General features: G+C 34.4%; 1 protein-coding gene across 7 annotated transcripts in view; it reads left to right on the top strand.

Moving 5' to 3' along the window:
• LOC149566209 (threonine--tRNA ligase, mitochondrial 1-like) overlaps positions 1-12,053 on the top strand; it is a 166,780-nt gene extending 154,727 nt beyond the window's left edge. For 4 of the 7 annotated variants that reach the window (XM_089819627.1, XM_089819629.1, XM_089819628.1 and 1 more), the window contains 2 exons: positions 2,566-2,637; positions 11,604-12,053. In XM_089819627.1, coding sequence (XP_089675753.1) covers positions 2,566-2,637; positions 11,604-11,699 — 168 coding nt within the window. In that variant the 3' untranslated portion in view covers positions 11,700-12,053. Of the gene's footprint in view, positions 1-2,565; positions 2,638-8,636; positions 8,688-11,603 lie in introns of all 7 variants that reach the window. The other 3 variants (XM_089819625.1, XM_089819626.1, XM_089819623.1) reach the window with 1 other exon arrangement.
• Positions 12,054-21,646: the final 9,593 nt, after the last annotated feature.

The raw sequence follows: 21,646 nt of genomic DNA, 5'->3' as shown, positions 1-21,646 counted from the left end.
CATACGAACAAATGAAGGAGATGATACCTCCCACCATACTTTTGAGTCCAAAGACAACACAGGTTGTACAAGGATGAGCACAAGCCATAAACCCTCACAAGGCACTGTGCATATAGTCTAGGAGGACTGCATAGGCATTGAAGGCACATGCAAAGGAGTAGGTGGTGGTCCACCTTTTCCAGATTGGGGAATTGAGTGGATAAACTTTGCACCTTCTATTTCATCTATGGCTCATCTTGTTCTAGTTGACATAATACCAAATACGAAGGTGACCACGAAAGGGGCAAGCCATACAATACAAATTAGTACCCCTGAGGGAATTCAGAAGGCACAACCAGTTGCATTGCTGGTAGCACCTACAAGAGGAATGAGCAAAACAACATCAACACCCCAAAATCAAGAGTTGACTGGCTACAAGAACAACATAACCATGGTACAATTGAGATAGGGCGATAGGAACAGCAAGACCGTATTATGATGGAGTAGGAGGCAATAATCAATTTGCCAAATTTGAGCTCATAGTAAGGTACATACCACGCTCTTTCCCAAGCTTGTTGGGAGATCCTGCACCACCTATGATAGAGGATACCATCTCTACAACTTCAGGAAGGCGAAGGGGGTACAGATAGAACCCATAGACATGGAATGCCAATACAATTTGAAGAATGCGCCCAACGATTCTTGAAGGAGTTGGAGGCTATGACCAAGCTGCACATGAAATCAGAGGGAAAGCCAGGGAGGCGAATATGAACACTGTAGTTTCGACAACAAAATCACTTTTGCACTTCATGAAAGATGACTACCCTGAGAAATTTAAGAGGTTATTTACCGAACATGGACGTCCTATTGAAGAGATAGAGGGACAGTCTTAGCAGTGGCAAGCATCACAAGTTGTACAACCGCATGGCCCTTCCTTGACTATTTTGTGAGAGATTGAGGAAGTTTTTCGATCCACCTTCATGGAGCTCCAAAAAGTGAATTGAGAATTGGCAAAGATAGAAGGTGACCAAAATATTTTGGGGGAGCAAGTGGATAATGTAGATGCTAATTACATAAAATAAAGTAAGCAAGGATGGCGATGGTTGGCTTTCGTAACCAATCCGAGCCCTATTCACAGGGATCTTAGAGAATGGGAAGAGATATGGTAATTTTGGATATCATTGGTATTGGTAATGTAAACTCTTTGGTAGCGTCAATGAAGATATATGTTACCATTTGTGTATTGTTCCATTTAGTCATATCAATGCTGTGATAATATTGCGAACTAGATTAAGTGCATAAGTTCTGTACTTGATAGTAAACTTTGCCATATTGTATTGGCCGAAACATTCCTCTTGTTTTTTAAATGAAATCTCCTCCCTCTTGTATCTTATTCTGAAGGACTCACATCTCTTTATTACATATCTCTTTACCTTTCATTGGATTTAGGTAATTTATATTATTTTATAATATATTATTTAGTTAGTAATTTTTTTCTTGTTTATTATCATTTATTATAGAAGGGTTACTTACTTCTACTGTATTGTCTCTTGTAGTTAATTTGATTTATTTATTCATTCATTGTAATTTTATTATTATTTCTTATTTGATAAGTTTAATACTAATTGTAATATATGATTTTATTATCATTATTTATTTAATATTATTTTATTATTTTGTTATTATTAAAATTCTGTCTTAAAATGGGGACATGACAATCTGTGCTGGGACCACAATCCTCTACCTACAAGATGCATGACCTATTTCACAGCTTGGTATTAGTAGCAGATTTGTAAATATACTAGTGTCTTGCACAAGCTGATCCAAGGCCTCTACATTGGATGAATAATCCAAAGTTTTTATAGGTCTGTGCATTTAGTGTCTTCCATACCTTCATTGATTTGTCTTTGACCTTATCTAGATTTGTTTCTTTTATTTTGCTACCTTTTTCTCTGGGTCTACGGCCTTTCTTAATCTCCTGATTGGCATCTTCAATAATTTGGCATGTACCTTTGCTGGCAACAAGTTCCTGTCTGTTGCTGGGGGTATTAGTAGATTTGTTGTTATATCAGTAACTTGTACAAGTTAATATGTTTGCATGAGTTTACTTATGAAAAGTGCTTAGAGGTTTTTTTGTCCCAGTCTCTTGCAGGTTTTCATTTAGTTATCTATCTTAATGTTTGATAGCTTTTGGTTCCATGTGGCTTGTTTACTGAGGGGTAATCTTGTTAGAAATTCCTCTAAAGGCTACACAGTGGCATGAGGGGATGATTGCTTTAAATTGTCAGTGTTTTGTAATTAATGAACGTGAAAAGTTTATGATGTCCAACAGAGTTTATGTTAATTGCTTGTTTATTATTTTCTTCGGGTATATACTCATTTTCTTGCTTTTTTATATGTCAATGCTTCATGTTTGATATAGTGACCATCACAAGGGACAAACTATTTATGTCCGGTTGCCTGTGGAACTTGTCCAGGCTTTCCAAAAAGATCTACACTATATTGTTTAAACTTGGTTTGTATCCATGTAGACTGTTTCATCCTATTTACTTCAGATATAGTAAATAATAAGTTTGTATGTTGCAGGTGCGGGAAGCTCAATTAGCTCAGTACAATTATATCCTTGTCGTTGGTGAGGAGGAAGCAAACACTGGACAGGTTCTTTTTGCCTTTGTTCTCTATACCCCTTGGTTTACGTGATTGAGATTAGCTTGAAATAATCTGGTTTTATTTATTTGGCTATCATTGCTCAAATGTTTTTGATTAAAATCTTGCCCAAATGTTGAAAGCATAAAACTATGCCAGTAGTTTCAAAAAATGCATGCCATCTGACAGGGCCTACCTAGGGCTGCATACCTTTTGTGCCTTAATGCATTATTTTTCCTACATTATGCTGGTTTTTAGAAGCAGTATATCTAGGCACTAATGGGGTCTTACTGGTTCCAACTTGGATCTGGCTTTACCCCAGGTCCGTGGCTGGTACATGTGAGTTCTTCAAGGATAATGATATAATTGGTTTTAAATACATTGATTTGTGATGTTTTGTCACTTGTCTCTTGGCTGCCTTACTCATTTCTACCCTCTGTTTTGCCTAGGGTCTTGCTTGGATCTACTTGGCTTGCTTGCAATCAAGTCCTTAGTGATCTTTCAGTACTTAATTAGGTCAAGTGCTTAGTGTTTTTCTGTGCACTCATAAAATCACATTCTTACGTTTTTCTAGGCTTGCCTGGGGCACCTGTCTGGTGTCTGCTGGTCCCATCAATGAATCACATGCTTGATATCATCCTTCATCACCTAGCCACCTACCAAGATGTTATGTACCTTGGCTGGCCAAGGGCATCATGCCTGGCATCTGCGATATTCCTCATGGCAGATCTGTACTTTTTAATTAAACTCCTTTTCTGGTATGCTTTCAAAAATTAGGCCTCATTATTATTTAAAATTTGATTTGTGAAAAAATCTATTCAAACTAAAACTTAATTAATTAAAAGTTTATTAATGCTTAATATGTTTGCCTAAGTTGCCGGTTTGGGAGCAGGTTTGTGGGTTCTGGCAATTTTTCTTTCCATTTGGGTTCGTGAGTATGTATGCGTATATATATACAAAAAAAGAGATGCTTATATAATTGCAAAACTAAATCATTTCATAGTATGAATATATGTTGCTTGATCATTGATCAACCAAATATCAGAGGTAAACATTAATTACTCACTCATTAATCTATGTTCACGATTCTAAAGAAAATCATAGATTGAATTACTGAATTGCAAAATGAAATTTCAAAACATAGATTAGTTCATCAAATAATGATAATATCATAATAGTGACAAGTGTTTAATAGTTTTTCATTGTATCAAGGCTCTTCAAGGCTCAAATGGGTCATCAAAAGCTTAAAAAAATAAATATAATATGTTGTGCTTTTAACCTACTTTTTGGCCTCATGGGCCGTGGGTCCTTGAGTGCCTGCGCTGGGTATCTGCAGGTCCGTGCAGGGTCCGCACCAGACTGTGGGTCCTTGTGAATCCGTGGGCCTGCGGACTTATGAGGATCTGCAGTTTGTGGTGTGGACTCTGCCCAGACCCGCAATGGACCTAGGGCAAAACCGGACCTGAGAGGGACCCGGACCCAGTATCTCAGTATTTTTCCAATCTACCTTTTTCTCTTTTTCAGCACTCCAGGTGGAAAGATGAGCCAAAATGAGAGAGGATGTGTATAAAGACTGTCAGAACCAATTGTTGAGTAACTCAGGTCTTTAAATGTATGACAAATGTGCCAGGCTGTGCCTAGTTGATATTGACTGGGAAATTATTGATTATTATACTTCTATGATTAAATTCATGCCTATATTCCATCTGCAATGTAAATGGTATTGACATGGAAAACAGTATGTAAATGAAACCTGGGTTTAGAACTGGAGATTTAAAAAAAAAACCTGCAAATTAGAGAATGTTAAAATACTTCAAAAATAGAAATAATGTTGCTGTTATTTTGTGCCAAATAGATTTAATATTGCCAGTTACTGTCACATTCTCGATAAGTATCAAATTCTCAGTCAAACATGGCACATGCATTGCAACTCAAGTCCCTAGTACCAAAAATATTGCCTTTCCATGTGGTCCAGCTCAAATCAATTTTTTACATTTTGTTTTTAAAACGGTAAACCAAAGTAGGGGTCTGGGAATGGCAGCCACCAGTAGGGTTGAGAGGTGCTGCCCCTCATGTTGTCTTGGGGCATAACCACAGGCATGTTCATGACTCATACCTTTTTTTCCGTTCACTGCTTTTATTCTAAATTACTGATCTCGGTACCAGTTCAGGTTTTGGTTTTGGGGTTTATTTTGTGGATTTGGTCAAAATTCATTTTGGGATTAGGTTTGTTTTGAGTTTATCCAGACAGAAACATATAAATATCACAAATATATACATATTTGCAGCAGTAATTATGTTTAGATTACTGCATAGCAGCATTTAATAACAAAACCACTCTCAAAAGTAAAAATACTAGAACTTTAATTAGTCAAACTCAATGTTTTTAATATATTCATTCTTCAAATTTCAATTAAAAAAAAAAAAATAACAATGTCAACTATTAATAATCAAACTTCAACATCAAATGGTTCTTCAAACATATTATCATTACCATCACAATTAGATGGTGTAGGTAGTAGAATATTACAAAATCACAAGTAGTGCTATTGGAATTGTACAAGTTTTGGAGCAGATAGATCAATATGTTTTGGCTTGATATTCCACTTCTTCATTTCCTCTTCTTCATGGCTAGTTTCTGTACATGATAGGAGGCACAAGTTGGAATGCATATTTATTGAGTCCTCCCATTTCTTGAGTATAATTGATTGCTCCTTACAGAGCATGAAGAGTATGTGCTGCAATTCCTTTTGGGTAGAGAAGAACTCACATTCCATCAAAACAAAGTTTAAGAATTATAAAAATTAAGATTATAAATTTCATCTTTAATGTTTTTATCCTACATTTATAAAACTTGTGTTAAGACAGGGATCACAAGAGGTAGGTGTGAGAATACATGGCCATGGAAGTGCCACTAATTGTGTACATTAGCCTTTAAGTTGTGACGATGTCATGAAGAACCTTATTCTTTGACCACAGGAGGCACAAAACTCGTGAAAATAATTTTGACTATGTCCCACAAATAAGATCAGGGAAGAGTCTAGGAAATTTTCTGCCTAGTACCTCTTTTGACTTTAAAAGTTCTATATGGGGTGACCCTCTTCAATGCTTTTCTTAGTACTAAAATATTTTAGAGTTGTGCGAAGGCAAGAACATGTGGCAGGGTGGTCATTGTGTTCCATATTTCTTCAATAGTTTTGTGCTTTCGTTTGAAGAAATTTTATTTGGGATCTGATCTTCTCAAATATTAAGTTGATGCCATCACATATCTCTCCCAAATAAAATCTGTTCATGTCAAAATAAAGGATCATACTCAAGATGGGGTAGTGAAGCTAAGGGATGATTGAAACGATTCCATCAATTGTTATTTGAGATAATTTGCTTTATCTTTACTCTCTTAGTGTTGTATTATTTTGATATAGACCCATTTTGGTTAATGGAGGTGTTAGAAAGTGCCTCCCAAACTGTCACAGGTTACACCAAGATGATTGCATTCAAGGGGAAATGTCTTAGCAACTTATTCGGGAAATTGAAACAATAAACAAAAAATATAATCAAGTGAACAGAATGAATCAAATGAAACCTTTAAAATAAATGTTTATGTTTAACTTATCTTCTATGTTCCCCGGGGACGCGTACCCGGCCTAAAAATAGGAGTTTCGGAAACGGGGATGTCCCAAGGACGGGGGGACGGGTATGGGATGTCCCTCAGTCGTCCCCAAAAAAAAGAAATTAGCAAGGTTTGGGGACGACTAAGGAAAAAAGGCCATCCTTGGTACGGAAAGGGGACGCCTAGACGTCTCCCAACTGTACTGGGTACAGCCAGCCGTCCCCAAATGTTTTTATTTATTTAAATTTTTGAACTTAAAAAAAATTAAAATTTATGCAAAAAATTAAAAAGTGAATATTGAAAAATAATTTGAAGGCTCCTTACTAGGTTGCCGAGGTGGGCCCCACCTCTCCAAATGTGGTAGAGGCAGAATAGGAGCAGCAGTCCGCTTCATTTTTCTATGTCATGTTTTTCATGTTGAATGTGAACATGATTATGATACATTGATACTTATTACTTTATGGCAGCCCTCTAGCCTTTGGGCGTATAGCTTTAGGTATATTTAGATTTAGATTTTTAGATTTATCATGTTTATCATTATGATATTGTTCACTGATATTGATATGCATTTTGACAATTGAGTACTGAAATCGGATATTATTTCCAAGATGGCATTCAAATGTTGTATGTTATGGTTTTGTAATGTTTAAACTATGTGCCCTGGGGACGCATACCCGGCCTAAAATAGGAATTTCGAAAATGGGGATGTCCCGAGGATGGGGAGGACAGGTATGGGACGTCCTCCAGCTGTCCCCAAAAAAGACAAATTAGCAGGGGACGTCCTCGAAAATTGGGATGGCTGGGAAAAAAAGGGGGACGACTGGCCGTCCCTGGTATGGAAAGGGAACGCCTGGATGTTCCCCAACCGTAGTGGGTATAGCCAGTCGTCCCCAAATGTTTTTTTAAATTAAATTTTTAAATTAAAAAAAAAATTATGCAAAAAATTAAAAAGTGAAAATTAAAAAATAATTTTAAGGCTCCTTACTAGGTCGCCGAGGTGGGCTCCACCCCTCCAAATGTGGTAGAGGCAGAATAGGAGCAACAGTCCGCTTCATTTTTCTATGTTATGTTTTTTATGTTGAACGTGAACATGATTATGATACATTGATACTTATTACTTTATGGCAGCCCTCTAGCCTTTTGGCGTATAGCTTTAGGTATATTTAGATTTAGATTTTTAGGTTTATCATGTTTATCATTATGATATTGCTCACTAATATTGATATGCATTTTGACAATTGAGTACTGAAATCGGATATTATTTCTTAGATGGCATTCAAATGTTGTATGTTATAGTTCTATAATGTTTAAATGACATGCTTTGTGCTTAGTTTCATATGAATGACATGTATATTTGCAAATTTCAATGTATATTTTAAAATTTCCTTATATATATATAGCCGTCCCCATTTGCCACCCCCCCCCCCCCAAAATGCCAAAAAAATTTGCCATCCTGAAAACCTGTCCCGCTGTCCTACGCTGTCCTTGTGCCGGAAACTCGGGGGAACATAGTGTTTAAATGACATGCTTTGTGCTTAGTTTCATATGAATGACATGTATATTTGCAAATTTCAATGTATATTTTAAAATTTTCCAAAAAAAGTGCCAAAAAACTTTGCCGTCCCTGAAACCCGTCCTGCTGTCCCCTGCCATTCCTGTACCGGAAACTTGGGGGAACATAGCTAATCTTTAGTGGCTCTAATTTTGAGAATGATTTAAGTATGCCCTGTAGTTTGGTGGTTGGTGATGAAAGTATCTCTTTGGCCTTGGTATACGCCTATTTTTGATCCAATCAGATTTGGTGCCATTCTTTCCCAGCATAAGGTTGAGGGTGTGGACAACATAAGGCATTTAAAAGACATGTAAATACACTCCCCAACCAATAAACCAGTTGCTCTACAATTTTTGGCATTGTTTGTTATGACTTGAGCATCATTTTGAGACCCCACTTTCTCAATCGATGTCACCAACAAACCATCACCTCCCTATTGCAGTCCATTGCATTAAAAAACATTGCCCTTTTAGGGGACACTACAACGATATTGATCAATGGAGTTTCATTAACCTGTTACACTGTTTATTGCTAATATGGTGAGCTAATAAAATTGATAGCCAATCCATTTGCATATATACATGTCACTGATACAATTTTTCGAGTCTTATTGTGAAGTGAGTCAATGACATTTCCAACTGTTCCTTTGGTCTCTAATGTGCAATGGCCAATGGTTTTCATTAGCAATGGAAACAAAAACAAATGCATACAGAACTGAGTATCATTTATATTAATTGAACAAATGCCATGGATCTGTAGAAGAATGTAAACAAAACAGATTTTTTTTTTCCACAAAAAGGAAACGCTTCTAGGGGTATTGTGCTTATACATTTTTCCATGTTGCGCTAGGTTTTGATGAGGGACAACAAGCAAAGGACAATGCACTTCCAAGATGGCAAGGTACAAAAGGCCTTTTTGCGGAGATGGTGCGAGAATTACAATTAAACACAGATAAATCATCAGATATGTTGCCTTCCCAACCATAGATGATAGACACTTATCATGATCCACAAGCACACTACATATTTTGTACATAGCATAATACATTGTGCCTCAACCTTCTCCCTCACGAAGAAGAACTCATTAACAAGGGATTGCACCTCAAACTTCTCCCTCGTGGACACCTTCTCTAGCAGAGAAGAACTACTTAACAAGGGATTTCACCTTGAACTGAACTTCTCTTGTAGAAAAGAACTCATTATCAAGGGATTGCACCTCAAACTTTTCGTAGAGAAGAACTCATTAATGCACATAAAGGATCATCTGAAAACTAAGACTCTCTCTTAGCCAAGACTCCTTCTCAAGAAGGGTGCATTCTCATAGCTTCGATTAACACAATACCAGAAAATTGGCTCCAACGTTTGTCCAGCAATGAGCTTTTGCAGTCATACTGCTACAAAACTTGTTGATCCTCTGCAAAGGACTTGGCATTCTACATCTCCCACTCAAGCTCCCTCTGGACCTGATTTCTACAGTTGATTAGTCACCCTTTGGATGTCATTTCTTCCTTCTCGAAGAAATTACACAATGACAATCTGAATATGTTCTTTATCTTAAATTTCCATCGGTATGCAATTAGAAAAACTCTCTCAGTATTCAATAATTCATCGAACCACGTATTTGACACCCATTAGTTGTCACAAATATTCTAGAATCCAATTTTCCTATTCTGGTTCAGATCATTTTCTTAAACCTGACTGCGATACCATGTTGACTATATGATAGTGCTTGTTAACCAAATACAAACAATCAGCTATGTTGCCATCCCAACCATCAATGATAAGCTCTTATCATCACGCTCGAGGACAACACATTTTTTGTACACTGCAGAATTCATTTTCTATAGATGCAAGAATGGCCTTGCATATATATATGAATCAATACCTCCAAATAACCTCTAGTTGGCCTTGTAGTTTTGGTGCAAAGAATAGGATTAGACCTATTAATTTAATTATAAGTTACATTCATATAGGTCTTGCCCAATTACATAATTGCAAGTTACATGAATCATCCAAATAGGGCTAGACCCAATTATGGATTGAAATGACAAAGCTCATCAGCAACATGGCTAAGGCCGACAGGCCAATTAGCCATTAGGTTGACCTTAGAAGGGGTGCAACCTAGCTACATATCAACACTAATCATTTCAATTTGAGTTTTCATTATTGATATGCACATCTCTAATACAATTAAATGAACAGGCCAAAAGGCTCCAAGTTAAAGAATGATGAAATGTATACAATAAAAGATCTAGTGCTGTAATGCCTTTGTGTCATCCTTGGCCTAAATCAAAATTTGGGTATACTCACAATTTCATAATCATATTCAAAAGTGTTATTAGCCCATACTCATATCCACAAGAATGTACTCCCATTTTCCTCCACATTTTGAGGACAAAACTCATGAGAGAAATCTCTCTACATATCCCTGGTGAGCAAGGCAGCAATTGGTGTGTTTAATCTCCTCTCTCATTCTTCAACACCTCATAAACATTTCTCTAGAAAGCACAATTTTATATTAGTCATAAACTAAAATATTTTTGCTTCTATACCAAAAGTTGAACAATCTATTTTGCTACTGCTATTATGCTCAAATCTAACCTTGTATATATAAAAGTACTAATAGGTATATAGTTTGGAACATAGAGCTTGGAGTGTGGTATAAAACTAAAAGTATTTTGTACTGTATTTGATATTAGCATCATACCTCTAGTATGATCGGTATAAGAAGTGTTTGTAAGCTTTTTGCTACAACCAAGAACAAGAATAAACTGGATCCTGTATCCTCAACAATGCATTTTTTTTTTTGAATTGAGAGTACAGAAGATATATTCAAATGGAATGTCCAAATCCATTTGCAGGACATACCCTCTACTAAGAGAGATCGTGGAGTCACCCAAACTCTCTGCAATATAAGCTTTACAAATATCTCACAAAAAAAGCACAGATGTACATCTTCACAATAGATTAATGAAGTTGGCACTCATCTGGATTAAAGTTCAGAGCTCAATCCATAGCATATAAAATTGCTTGAATTTAAATCTTTACCTCCTGATATGAACTTGTAGGATATATGTATGTATATATATATATATATATATATATATATATATATATATGTTCTTAGTAGTTTTCGGGGACTAGAAATTCCCGACTGTTTTTAACTCGAAACAGTTGGCCATCCTTGAAATTCAGCAGCATTTATGACATTAGAAGGTGGCAAGAAAGGGGGTGGATGTTGTTGAGGTATTGCTGCATCCCCATAATGTCCCTGGTAGTACAAATACGCCTGCAGAAGGGCAGGGAATGTGTTCCAATGTATGATGTATATTTATTGTTTTACAATATCTAAGAGCTGTAATTTATTAAGTAAACTGTAGTTTTTCTCAATAGGCCACAGTTTTTTGGCAAGTTGCTAAATGAAAACCTGGTCAAATAAAAACTGGCAAGGTCCACATGCAAGTCCAGGGTTGCTTGGGTTTTTTATTAACCTTATATATTTGTGGTTACAATGTTTTATAGGTTCTATTATAGCCATCAGAGAGGAACATTTAGCTTTTTCATTTTTACTCTTGTTCCAGTAAGAAATGTAGAATGTGGGTCTGGCTCGTATTACGTAGAAGAATTAAAGATTGATTGTAACTTGTGATATCTAGGAAACCTTTTATCATTCTCTGTACTACTGCTGAGGTTACACATATCATCGGTTGTAGACGCTAGACATATTTTCCTGCTCGGATTATACAGTGAATTTTATCATCGTACAAAAGTTTCATTACCATTTTCTGTCATCTTAATATGCAATATTTGGGTGCAGGTAAGTGTTCGCATCCGAGATCAATCAGCGCATTTTGTAAAGCGCATGGATGAACTTCTTTCATTATTTAAAGAGGATACCGAGGCATTCCGATAGCTTAAACATGCTGCAAAGTGGATTACCATAATGGAATCCACTAAAATATCTTATTTATCAAGTTTCTTTTGGCCCCTACATTGTGAGGTAATTTAGAGTCATTGATAGGGAAGTTGGGAAGTTGTGTCACGCTGGGAAAAGCCACGGGAGCTGGTTGGAAATGTACACATTTTAGTTCTAGTTTTGTCAATACGTTTATCACATGATCAAGTTTTGCAATATCGATGAGAAAACATTCTCTCCTAATTTGATAATTCTTTTCACTCCGTTTCTTTCCATTGAAGTGTCTTGAAGAGGAGGCTCACTGCATTATTCACATTCCCCATTATGCATTTATTTTTCTCCCTTGTTCCACCTCGTGAGACTTGTACCTTTTATGTCTTTTCATTTGCAAGGTAGTTTCAAACAGAAAAATATTAAACACAAAACCTCAGCAAAATAGCTTTAAATTTTGATGGAATAAACATTGAAAATATGAATGCTAATAAAAATTACGCTAAATCCAAGGTCAAAAATGCATTTGGTTTGAGAAAAAAGATGGCTAAGTTTGCTAAACCTGATTGGTTTTTGATTAAAAATAAAATAGCAACCTTGAAAGAAAATATGAGTAAAGAGAAAATGTTTGGGATATTTAACATTAGTACCAATTCTATCAGCAAGTTCAACGTGATGTCGTGAATGAAAGATATCTGGAAGTCTTACTGTAGAGAATCTTTTAAAGCACTCTGGGTTCGGTTTCCACGGAATTGTTAACTGTGTACATAATTTTGCTCGGATAATATAAATTTCAAGAGCATGTATTACTGAACTTTATCTCATAGTCTTATGATATTGAAATTAAGAAATAAAAAGCACGACTCAAGAGATTAATCAGTTCTCTTATACAATTCAAGAGCATGTAGAACTGAACTTTATGTCTAATAATTTCGAAATTAAGAAATAAAGAGCACGACTCTAACTCATAGATTAATCAGTCGATCCTAAAGAACGATGATTATATTGTAGGAGCTTTACATTGCATTACAGCTTACGTCTACCTAACAACTATATTATAAAGGATTAACATCTAATATTTCTTGAATATTGATGAGTTTTGTATTTTTGTAATTTTAATTTTTATATAACGATACAGCTTACAACTACCTAATATGTATTATTATATTGATGATTATATTGTAAGACTTTTAGATTTGAAAGTGAACAAACTGGGGGAACAATGAAATGAATGATTAAAAGTGTTGAATTTATTGGGATCGCTGCATATGTATTAAGGACTGTCATTATATTTGGTATGTGTTTTTAAAGTGACAGCGACCTTTTATATATATTGAGAACAAACAATGAATGAGATATGTATATTTATTAATTAGATAATTAATATAATACACACATAAAATTCTCATATAACAATCAACTTATATCTCATATACGATGAACACACACACATATGTAAATCATATCTTGTATATAATTATATATAGTTTTATTTGACAAAAGCTACCAAACATCGACACTCCCTCCCAGTTAGGGAGGATAAACTCAAGACATTTGTTACACTATTGGTAATATTAGGAATGATAAATTTTGAAGATATCTTTGATCAAAAGATATCCACCATTTTATCACATATGATATCACGAGTATTGGCCTTCCGAATATCAATATATGATATTCACCGAATACCTTGAGTAATGGTCTTAGTGTTGATATTCACCACATAGAATGTCAATATATAATATTCACCATTTTGATATCATATTTGAGTATTAGTTTACGGAGTAACATGTGATATTCACCAATTACTCTTTGAGTGATGACCTCCAAAATGTCGAGATGCAAGATATTCACGAAGTACTGTGAGTAATAGTGTCCTGAACATCAAGTTACATGATATTCACTAAGTACTGTGTAATGGCCCTTGAAACATTAATTTGTGTAACATTCACCATGTACTAACAAAATGTTAATAAGGTATGTGGACACACATGCTCATAATACTTACCATATAAGCATCCACCATGCAAAGTATAATCAATCATGATGTGCATAGACATTGTAAGATATCTATCACAATAGAAAATTAAGTTATTGTAAGATCGTCACCTTTCAATTGCTTATGCAAATACAAATGACATCATTTGGAAGTTGTCACTTTCTCATGATGCACAGAGGGGGTAGGACTATTAAAATCAGTCATGAGGTATATTTGTGAATCAATCCTTTTTATTGCTATAATTTATTAATCATTGGAGAGTCCATTTCAACATGGTTTACTCCCTCTTAATCAATATGATCGAGATCACCGAAAATTGATCGAGTCACATCCTCTATCTTTTCTCTCTTCCAAGATTGCCTCTAATGAATGTCATGTTCCCTCTGAATCTCAAATCAATCTTGCTCTTCTTGAATGAACATTCTCGAAGGAAAAGATCAAGGCTAACTCTTATAATAAAAAAATCACCTTTATTAATTATTATGATAATGATTGGAAACTTAATTATATTCAATAAATATTTGATCATTATCCCATCACATTTGAAAATCAATCTCATTTAATTATATAACTATTCAATTATATAAGAATAAATATGCCAATATATGTCAATAATTATGAGTCTTTCATCTTTTTCCACACCCCTTCTCATTCGTTAGCAATATACATTTCTTCTTCATAGTTTGGCTTACCTTTATATTTCCCATCACGTCAATGTGGAGGGAATAGGGTTGCTCTTGCTGATATTATCCTTCATTTTATAATTTTCAATCACAAAACTTATTCCTTGAAACTGGTGGTCTGTATTGGGTTGACCTTGAACAAGGCCTCCTCGTACATGTCTGTTACTCTGTGTGCTCCATCCTTGCCGATGGAAATACTATATGTTTTCATTTTGTAAGAAAATAAACATCACTTGTGTAGTCATGAGAAAACCTTTATCTCTGGAAACAAATGATGGCTCAAATTCAAGGAGATGAGCTTTGTTGGCACAAGTATAGACACGCGGCGGGGGCAAGGGTGACATTGTCTCTATGTGGGCCCATGTGCCCAACTTATTTCATTGTGCCATTCTACAATATGGTGTTTTGAATCCTTATTATTGACTCGAGCTTGACTATTGTTGATTATAACAATGTGCAATTCAAATGTCAAAGATATCAAACTGCATAGAGACCGTGTTGATAATATCCTTAGTTGTTTATGGTTCATTAATGCGGACAACTCTATTTATTTCTAAGGTAGTGTGACATCTATTGATCGCCTTTATGTAGAGCACGTGGAAACCATCATGTGTTCGAAGGGCTTCTTTTCTATTTGCGTTCCCATATTTATTGCAAATTACATTTATAAGTTTTGTGTCCTTTCGGGGATTACGTGTCTTTGTTTGCTTGCTCCCAAATGCACATTTTTTGAGATCGATATTGTCATACAATAACTGCATGATCCAAGCTCGTCCATGTTTGATTTGATTCAACTCGATGAGCTTTACTTAGTTGTGCCAAGAAGACCATAGGATCTCAATGGTATCACACAACTCTGATTTGACCATTTCATTTCAGTGGTCATCGTCCCAAGCATAACTAGTTTAGAGCTCGAGATTACAATGTTGATCCGATATGATGACAATAGCTGAGTGATTCATTTTTTTGGAATTACAGACATACAACGATGAAACTTGGAATCAATCTTGAGAATAAACTAGCTTGTTTGGAGTGACTTCGTAGTACTGTCCCACACCCTCCTATATTGACTCCTCATTTGGACAACCTGTTGAGATTGATTTCTGAAGAATATATCTCTCAAACTTCTTTACATCTACAACTACATCAACTTGGCTTTGATACTATGTTGAATTTATTAAGATTGATGCATATGTACTAAACACTGTCATTATATTTGGTATGTGTTTTCTAAATGACAACAACTTTTAAATTAAATTGAGAATAAGCCATGAAGAGACATGTCCCACGAATGAGACATGCCTATTTGTTAATTAGATAATTAATATAATATAAATTTAACAATTGTATATATATATATATATATATATATATATATATATATATCAATTGGCATCTCATATATGATGGACACACATAAATTACATACATGTTTATCCAACAAAAGTTACCAAACATCAACAAAAAGACCAATGAAAAATTTGATAAATTATGCAATTCATAAATTTGTATGTGGTTTTGAATTGCAACACCAAAACAATGTGCAAATGGGCAACAATACCAAAATCTATCTAACAATTAGAAACTTAAATATTTCATCCATCTAGCAATTAGAAACCTAAACCTTTCCTAGTGGAATAATGCTCTAGTTTTTGGGTATGATTGTGTGATTAAAAAAGAAAAAAGTTTTCTAAGTCTTGTGCATATTTCCCTTGGTTCTTTCAGGGTGGGCTCACACCGACTTCAAATCTAGGTCGATCACTATATTGTTGGAGAGGATCGGGTTTGTAGACTTTGTACCTTAGCTAATGTTGAATCTGAGACCCATTTCCTTTTCAGATGTCCCATATACTACGAGATTAGAGGGAGATTTAATTATCTGTTTAGAGAATACAAGTCCCTCTCATATTTCTTTATATACACAGAGCAACGTTGCATTGCGCTCTATCTTCGTGAGTCCTTATAGCTTCGTGACGATACTTTATAGCTATCATTCCCCACGAGCTAGACCAAGGCTTAACTTATCACAACCTTCTTCTTGCCCTTAGCTCTTACTGAGGATGTGAAGTGACCGTGTAGTTTCCTTAACACAGACCATTCCAGATTAGTGAGACCCTACAATGGACCTTTATGCTAGCAACACTCCTCTCCTAGCACTCAGCTACACCATAGGGCCCCTAGTAGTCGCTGACCATATTAGTCACTGTTGGATTTTTTCCCTTTGAGGACAGATTCCTAATTCTTTCCATGATGTGTCCTACTTTCTTCTTCATTTATTGTGCTTGTTCTTTTGTGGACACTATTTGGTGCTTCATTTGTCCGCTATGTTCTTGGTTGTAACCTTCCAGTCCCATAGACCCATGTTGTGGTCTTTTGTTGGACATTAATAAAATTATCTTATCTTATTTGTAAGATTTAGGGTTATGATGGGGTAGACATCATTTGCAATAATAATGTTTGTTGTATGTGGTTTTCTATATCCTATCGCTTTATACATTGCCTTAGAGAAGGAAACACCAATACATAAAATGCTAACACAAAACTTAGGAAAGTGTGTTATAATATAATGCTAAAAATAAGAGCCAAATTATATAGGGTTCAAACACACAAAGTAGTCATTCATTATCAACACCTTGATGACTGCTTTTCAATTACCTTTTATAATCATATTATTTACAACAATTCAATAATTAGCAATTAATATTTTAATCCATAACATCTTGTTGGTGTAATTAAATATTCACTGATTACACTTACTTAAGCTTACTTAGGATGATGCATTGTATAATAGTTTGTTATTGAGACACTTGGGAGTTTGCACCTCAATTAAACACATGGTGTAGGAGAATTCTGCTCTAGGTGGTCAAAGTTGTTATCTCATTCTACCTTTAGTGCATATATTACATTATCATCCCCATCTGCACACATACTTCATTGCATAATGGAGGATGATCCACCTTTGGTGGACATGTGATTCCACCTTGTGTAGGTGATATCTTATCTTCGCCTTATCTTTGTCTCTTATTGCCTCTCCTATATAAAGAGGCCTATTATGTACATTTGAAATCAATCCATTGGATGCCAGTCAAGTCCATTATCAATAATAGCATTCTTGCATCTTCATGCAATTGTCTTACCAATCTCTTGTGGAAGTTATCTTGGTCTTTCATTTGATCCTGGGGGTGTTGTAGAGTCACCTAAAACTCTAACACATCTAATAAATACATTAACATTAACATACTCATTTTGATTAAAATAATACGATTTCTATTTATTCTATCTCATCCATTCTTATAAAAGCACTTAAAAAAACCTTTACTATAATTTTTTGTTTTGTAATATTTGGTTATTCATGTTTAATAATGAAATCTCTAAGCTTTGTGTGTATATTGTCATTACACATGTCAATGAAAGTAAGAATCAATCAATTTTTTGGTTACAATATTCTTTATTGTTAAATAATATTAATAATTTGAAGGCATTTTTGGAAGTTATTATCTATATTTATTTTCCTTGTGATTTATACCGAATCGTTATATTTAACAATTCATGATAATTAAAAAAAATTAAAATTCTATGATGTTTTGAGAGTGTTTATACATTTATTAACTCACCAATGATAATTTAAGTCAATTATGGAACATATATCTATTCGTTTAACAGATTAAAATTAAAATCAATCATAACAAAGTCAACATTTTACCAAAACCAAGCAATTATTTGAATGACTACCAATTTTAATTACAAAACATATTATATTTCTCCAAATGCTTATTTATTATGATTGGTAAAAGACCAATTTCCTATATATATTATATTTCAAATTTATTTTTGTCTTGTTCAAAGTGCATGTACTGGGATAAAAAGAATGGGGAAGAAAAGCCCCAATATTGCCTGGGATAGTAGCCTTGTTCTAGATAGTACATGTGCCCCTATAGTTTCATGAGAACTTTAGAAGGCATATCTTTTTTGCACATAGCAACTATTTGACAACTGGATTTTAAATAGTTTTTCATATAGCTTATACAAGTTATTTTGATTACATTCATGCTATTGAAACTTGGTATTTAAAACATAGCTCTTTCCACTTCCATGATTCCTTTGTTGTTCCACTATTCATATTGTCTCCTCCATTCTTTCTTTATAGGTCTTTGTAATTCCAAGCTATTTTGATTACATTCATGCTATTGGAACTTGGTATTTAAAATGTATCTCTTTCCACTTGCATGATTTGTTCGTCGTTCCACTATTCATATTGCCTCCTCCATTCTACGGATGCCATTTGGTGCTCCCTCTTTTTGATCCCTTAGATCATCGTTGGTCTCTCGTTGGACATTAATAAATTTATCTTATCTTATTTTATCTTATCTTATCTTATCTATTCATTCTTTACATGAATTATGTTTACAAAAAATGCATCCCTTAACAAAGGAATAGGGAGTATTCTTTTTACATATACGTTTCAGCCATATGTTCATCTGTTATTAACTTTAGACCTTATTGCCTTCCTCTTGATGTTGACACCTGTCATCTTGATTTCTTCTCTTAGTTATCAAATAGACTACAATCTCACATAATTGGGTTAGATTGATACATTCAATGGATACCAAATATTTTTGCTGAAGTATACAAATTCATGGTTTTTTTATATCTTTTGGAGATTACTAGTATGTGTGTGTTTGCACATAATAGGTATTTTGAATTTAATTCTGATTCTATTTCTTTAGATGATATTAATCTTGACACTGTTTATGTTACTTACACAATATTTAATGAGATATGTGATTTTTTTAATGAGTGATCTTAATTAGTATTAGTACATTTTAATGATTTCAAACCTCTTTAACAAATGGCTATCAATGGCTAATAGCAATCCTTGACTTTTTTCTTAATTTAACTTTATTTTAACCTAATTCTTAGTTGATGTAAAAAGAGTACCAAACTCCACTGGTTGAATTGTCAACACCTTCTTTACAATTTGACCATTTATAGCTGAAATTATCATCACTTGACAACTATGAAAGAATAGACTTATAAAAAGAAAACTAGTTTTCATAATTACTAATGCATGATCTCTTCTTATAAAAGATCCTTGGTAGAAAAACATCTTATATTCAAAATCCAATAACTAGAGTACATTTCATAAGGGAAAATGCGCATAGGTCCATACAAGAACTACATAGAGTGTCTCAATCTACAAAGAAGGAATGTTACCTTTATTCATCGGGTATAATTAAAGGGGATTGAGGTTCATTTTCCTCGAGAGCATCCTTAGGCCCAAAACTATGAAGTTCTAACAATTTTGTGTCCAAAATTGGATTACTTTCACAAGCATCCACTTTATCTTCTGCTAAATAGTTTTCTATTTAACTACTATCACTTGAAGACTGAACATGGAAGTAAACCATCATGAATTTTAAGTTCCTTTTCATATAAATGGGGAACCACTTAATAAGTTTGTTCGCATCAAAGGACGATACAATGGGTAGAGAGCAACAAGCTCTCTGTTATGTGAAGGAATATCATAGTGACATTGGGCTAACAAATGTACATGTCATTTCTGATATTGGCCATCACCTTTTCCAAGTTCCCTAGATATTCTAGTTTGAACATCCTTTTGCAAGGTAAGATGATACTTGGTTTATCAGGTTATATCAGACAACACATTGCCACAAACATCGAAGAGATGTCACTATTGACTCTATACTTGTTAGTACTTGTGATAAATTCCTTTCCTAGAATCCCATAAAAAGATCGAATTATTAGGAAATGTTTATTGAGAAAAACTGTATTAAGGCATTGTTCATTGATGGCTTCATCAAAAGCCACTCGAGGAGTTAGTCCCCTCAACTTATTAATGGTATTCATAGTGAGAACCCTGCTAACTACATAGATACAGAGGGATTAAAGACTATAAGAAGGGGAAGCCTAAGAGGGCAATCAAGTGGAATGACTTGGAAGGGAAAGTGACATGATACCAATATGACCAATAGGGAGATAAATGAGGGGAATGCTAAAGATAGATTGGAAAGAGCACAAACTAGGAAAAGCATATATCAAACTATCAAATAATTACCTAGAAGGAAAGGGAGGGGACACCAAAATAATGAAACAACAAGAAATTTTGAACTATAACTTGATGGGGCACAAATCAAATCATCTTATGAGAGATTGGAATTCATACAATATTGATTGGGCATAAGATTATTAGCCTTTCCTTAGTATTCTTATCATAGGCTAGTTAGATAACTATTATAAATCTTATGTTTGTATACTTCCCTCTTTGTAAATTTCCTTTTTCCTTGCTAGATTGTTGACAATTGCCTTTTATTTCTTATTGAGTTGGATTCTTTAGATTATGCAAATTTGTATTTCGTTCGCTACCCAACTTGGAAGAAGGTTTTCATATATTGTTATTTAGGTTGCTTTTGATTGCAACACCAGGACCTAGAATACTTATATTTGTTTTCAGATTTTTGAGAGTGGTATCTCAAAGATTACTAACTCTAATACTGAGAAAAATGAGCCATGTTGAGAAGACTCTTGTTTACATAAGGATACTAAAGTGCGAAAGATGTGTTATTAGTTCAAAGAGCTTAACATACAGTAAATTTGAACTAATTGTTTTAGATTGTTAGCGATAAGAAGGTTTTAACAATCCGTTAATATAATTTTCTAGGATTATATCTATTTGAATTACTATATCTTTAGTTAGAATAGATCTTAGGATATATTTCTACAATCATGAATCTAGAGGATAAAGGCCATACACATAAAAGAATCAATTTACACCAAACTATACATACATATGGTAGCAAGCTTGAGTTAGAAAACCAAAGATTTTATATTTATACAGTGCTATTCATATGAACAAAGGTTATAGTCATAAGTATCACAAAGCTAAGATGAGAAGCAAAACTAGATTACCAACAAGACAATACTTGCTATACCTAGAAGCTATATGAATAGAAAATAACGAAGAGAGCGATAAAATGAGACTATAGCCCAACAAATCTAACCGAAACACTGAATAACTCTAAATGCATACTTTGTTTATACTATTAAATTTTTAAGTAGTTTTTTTAATATTCATTGATTTTTTGCTTCTACAAATTACACGGGTAGGAATGATCAAATGATGGAGTTTTCAACAAACAAAACTTTAGTGGCATTTTCTTGCGAACATGTTTAGGATGTTTAATTCCTATGGGGGCGTTAGTGTTGGAAATTTAGACAAGGAAGGTAACGGGGACAACTTAAACAAGTTTGAT

The sequence above is a fragment of the Cupressus sempervirens genome, chromosome 3 (genome assembly GCF_028749045.1).
Source record: "Cupressus sempervirens isolate cs-2001-9-10 chromosome 3, ASM2874904v1, whole genome shotgun sequence".
Classification (NCBI taxonomy): Eukaryota; Viridiplantae; Streptophyta; class Pinopsida; order Cupressales; family Cupressaceae; genus Cupressus; species Cupressus sempervirens.
This window is presented reverse-complemented; position numbering and strand designations above follow the sequence as displayed.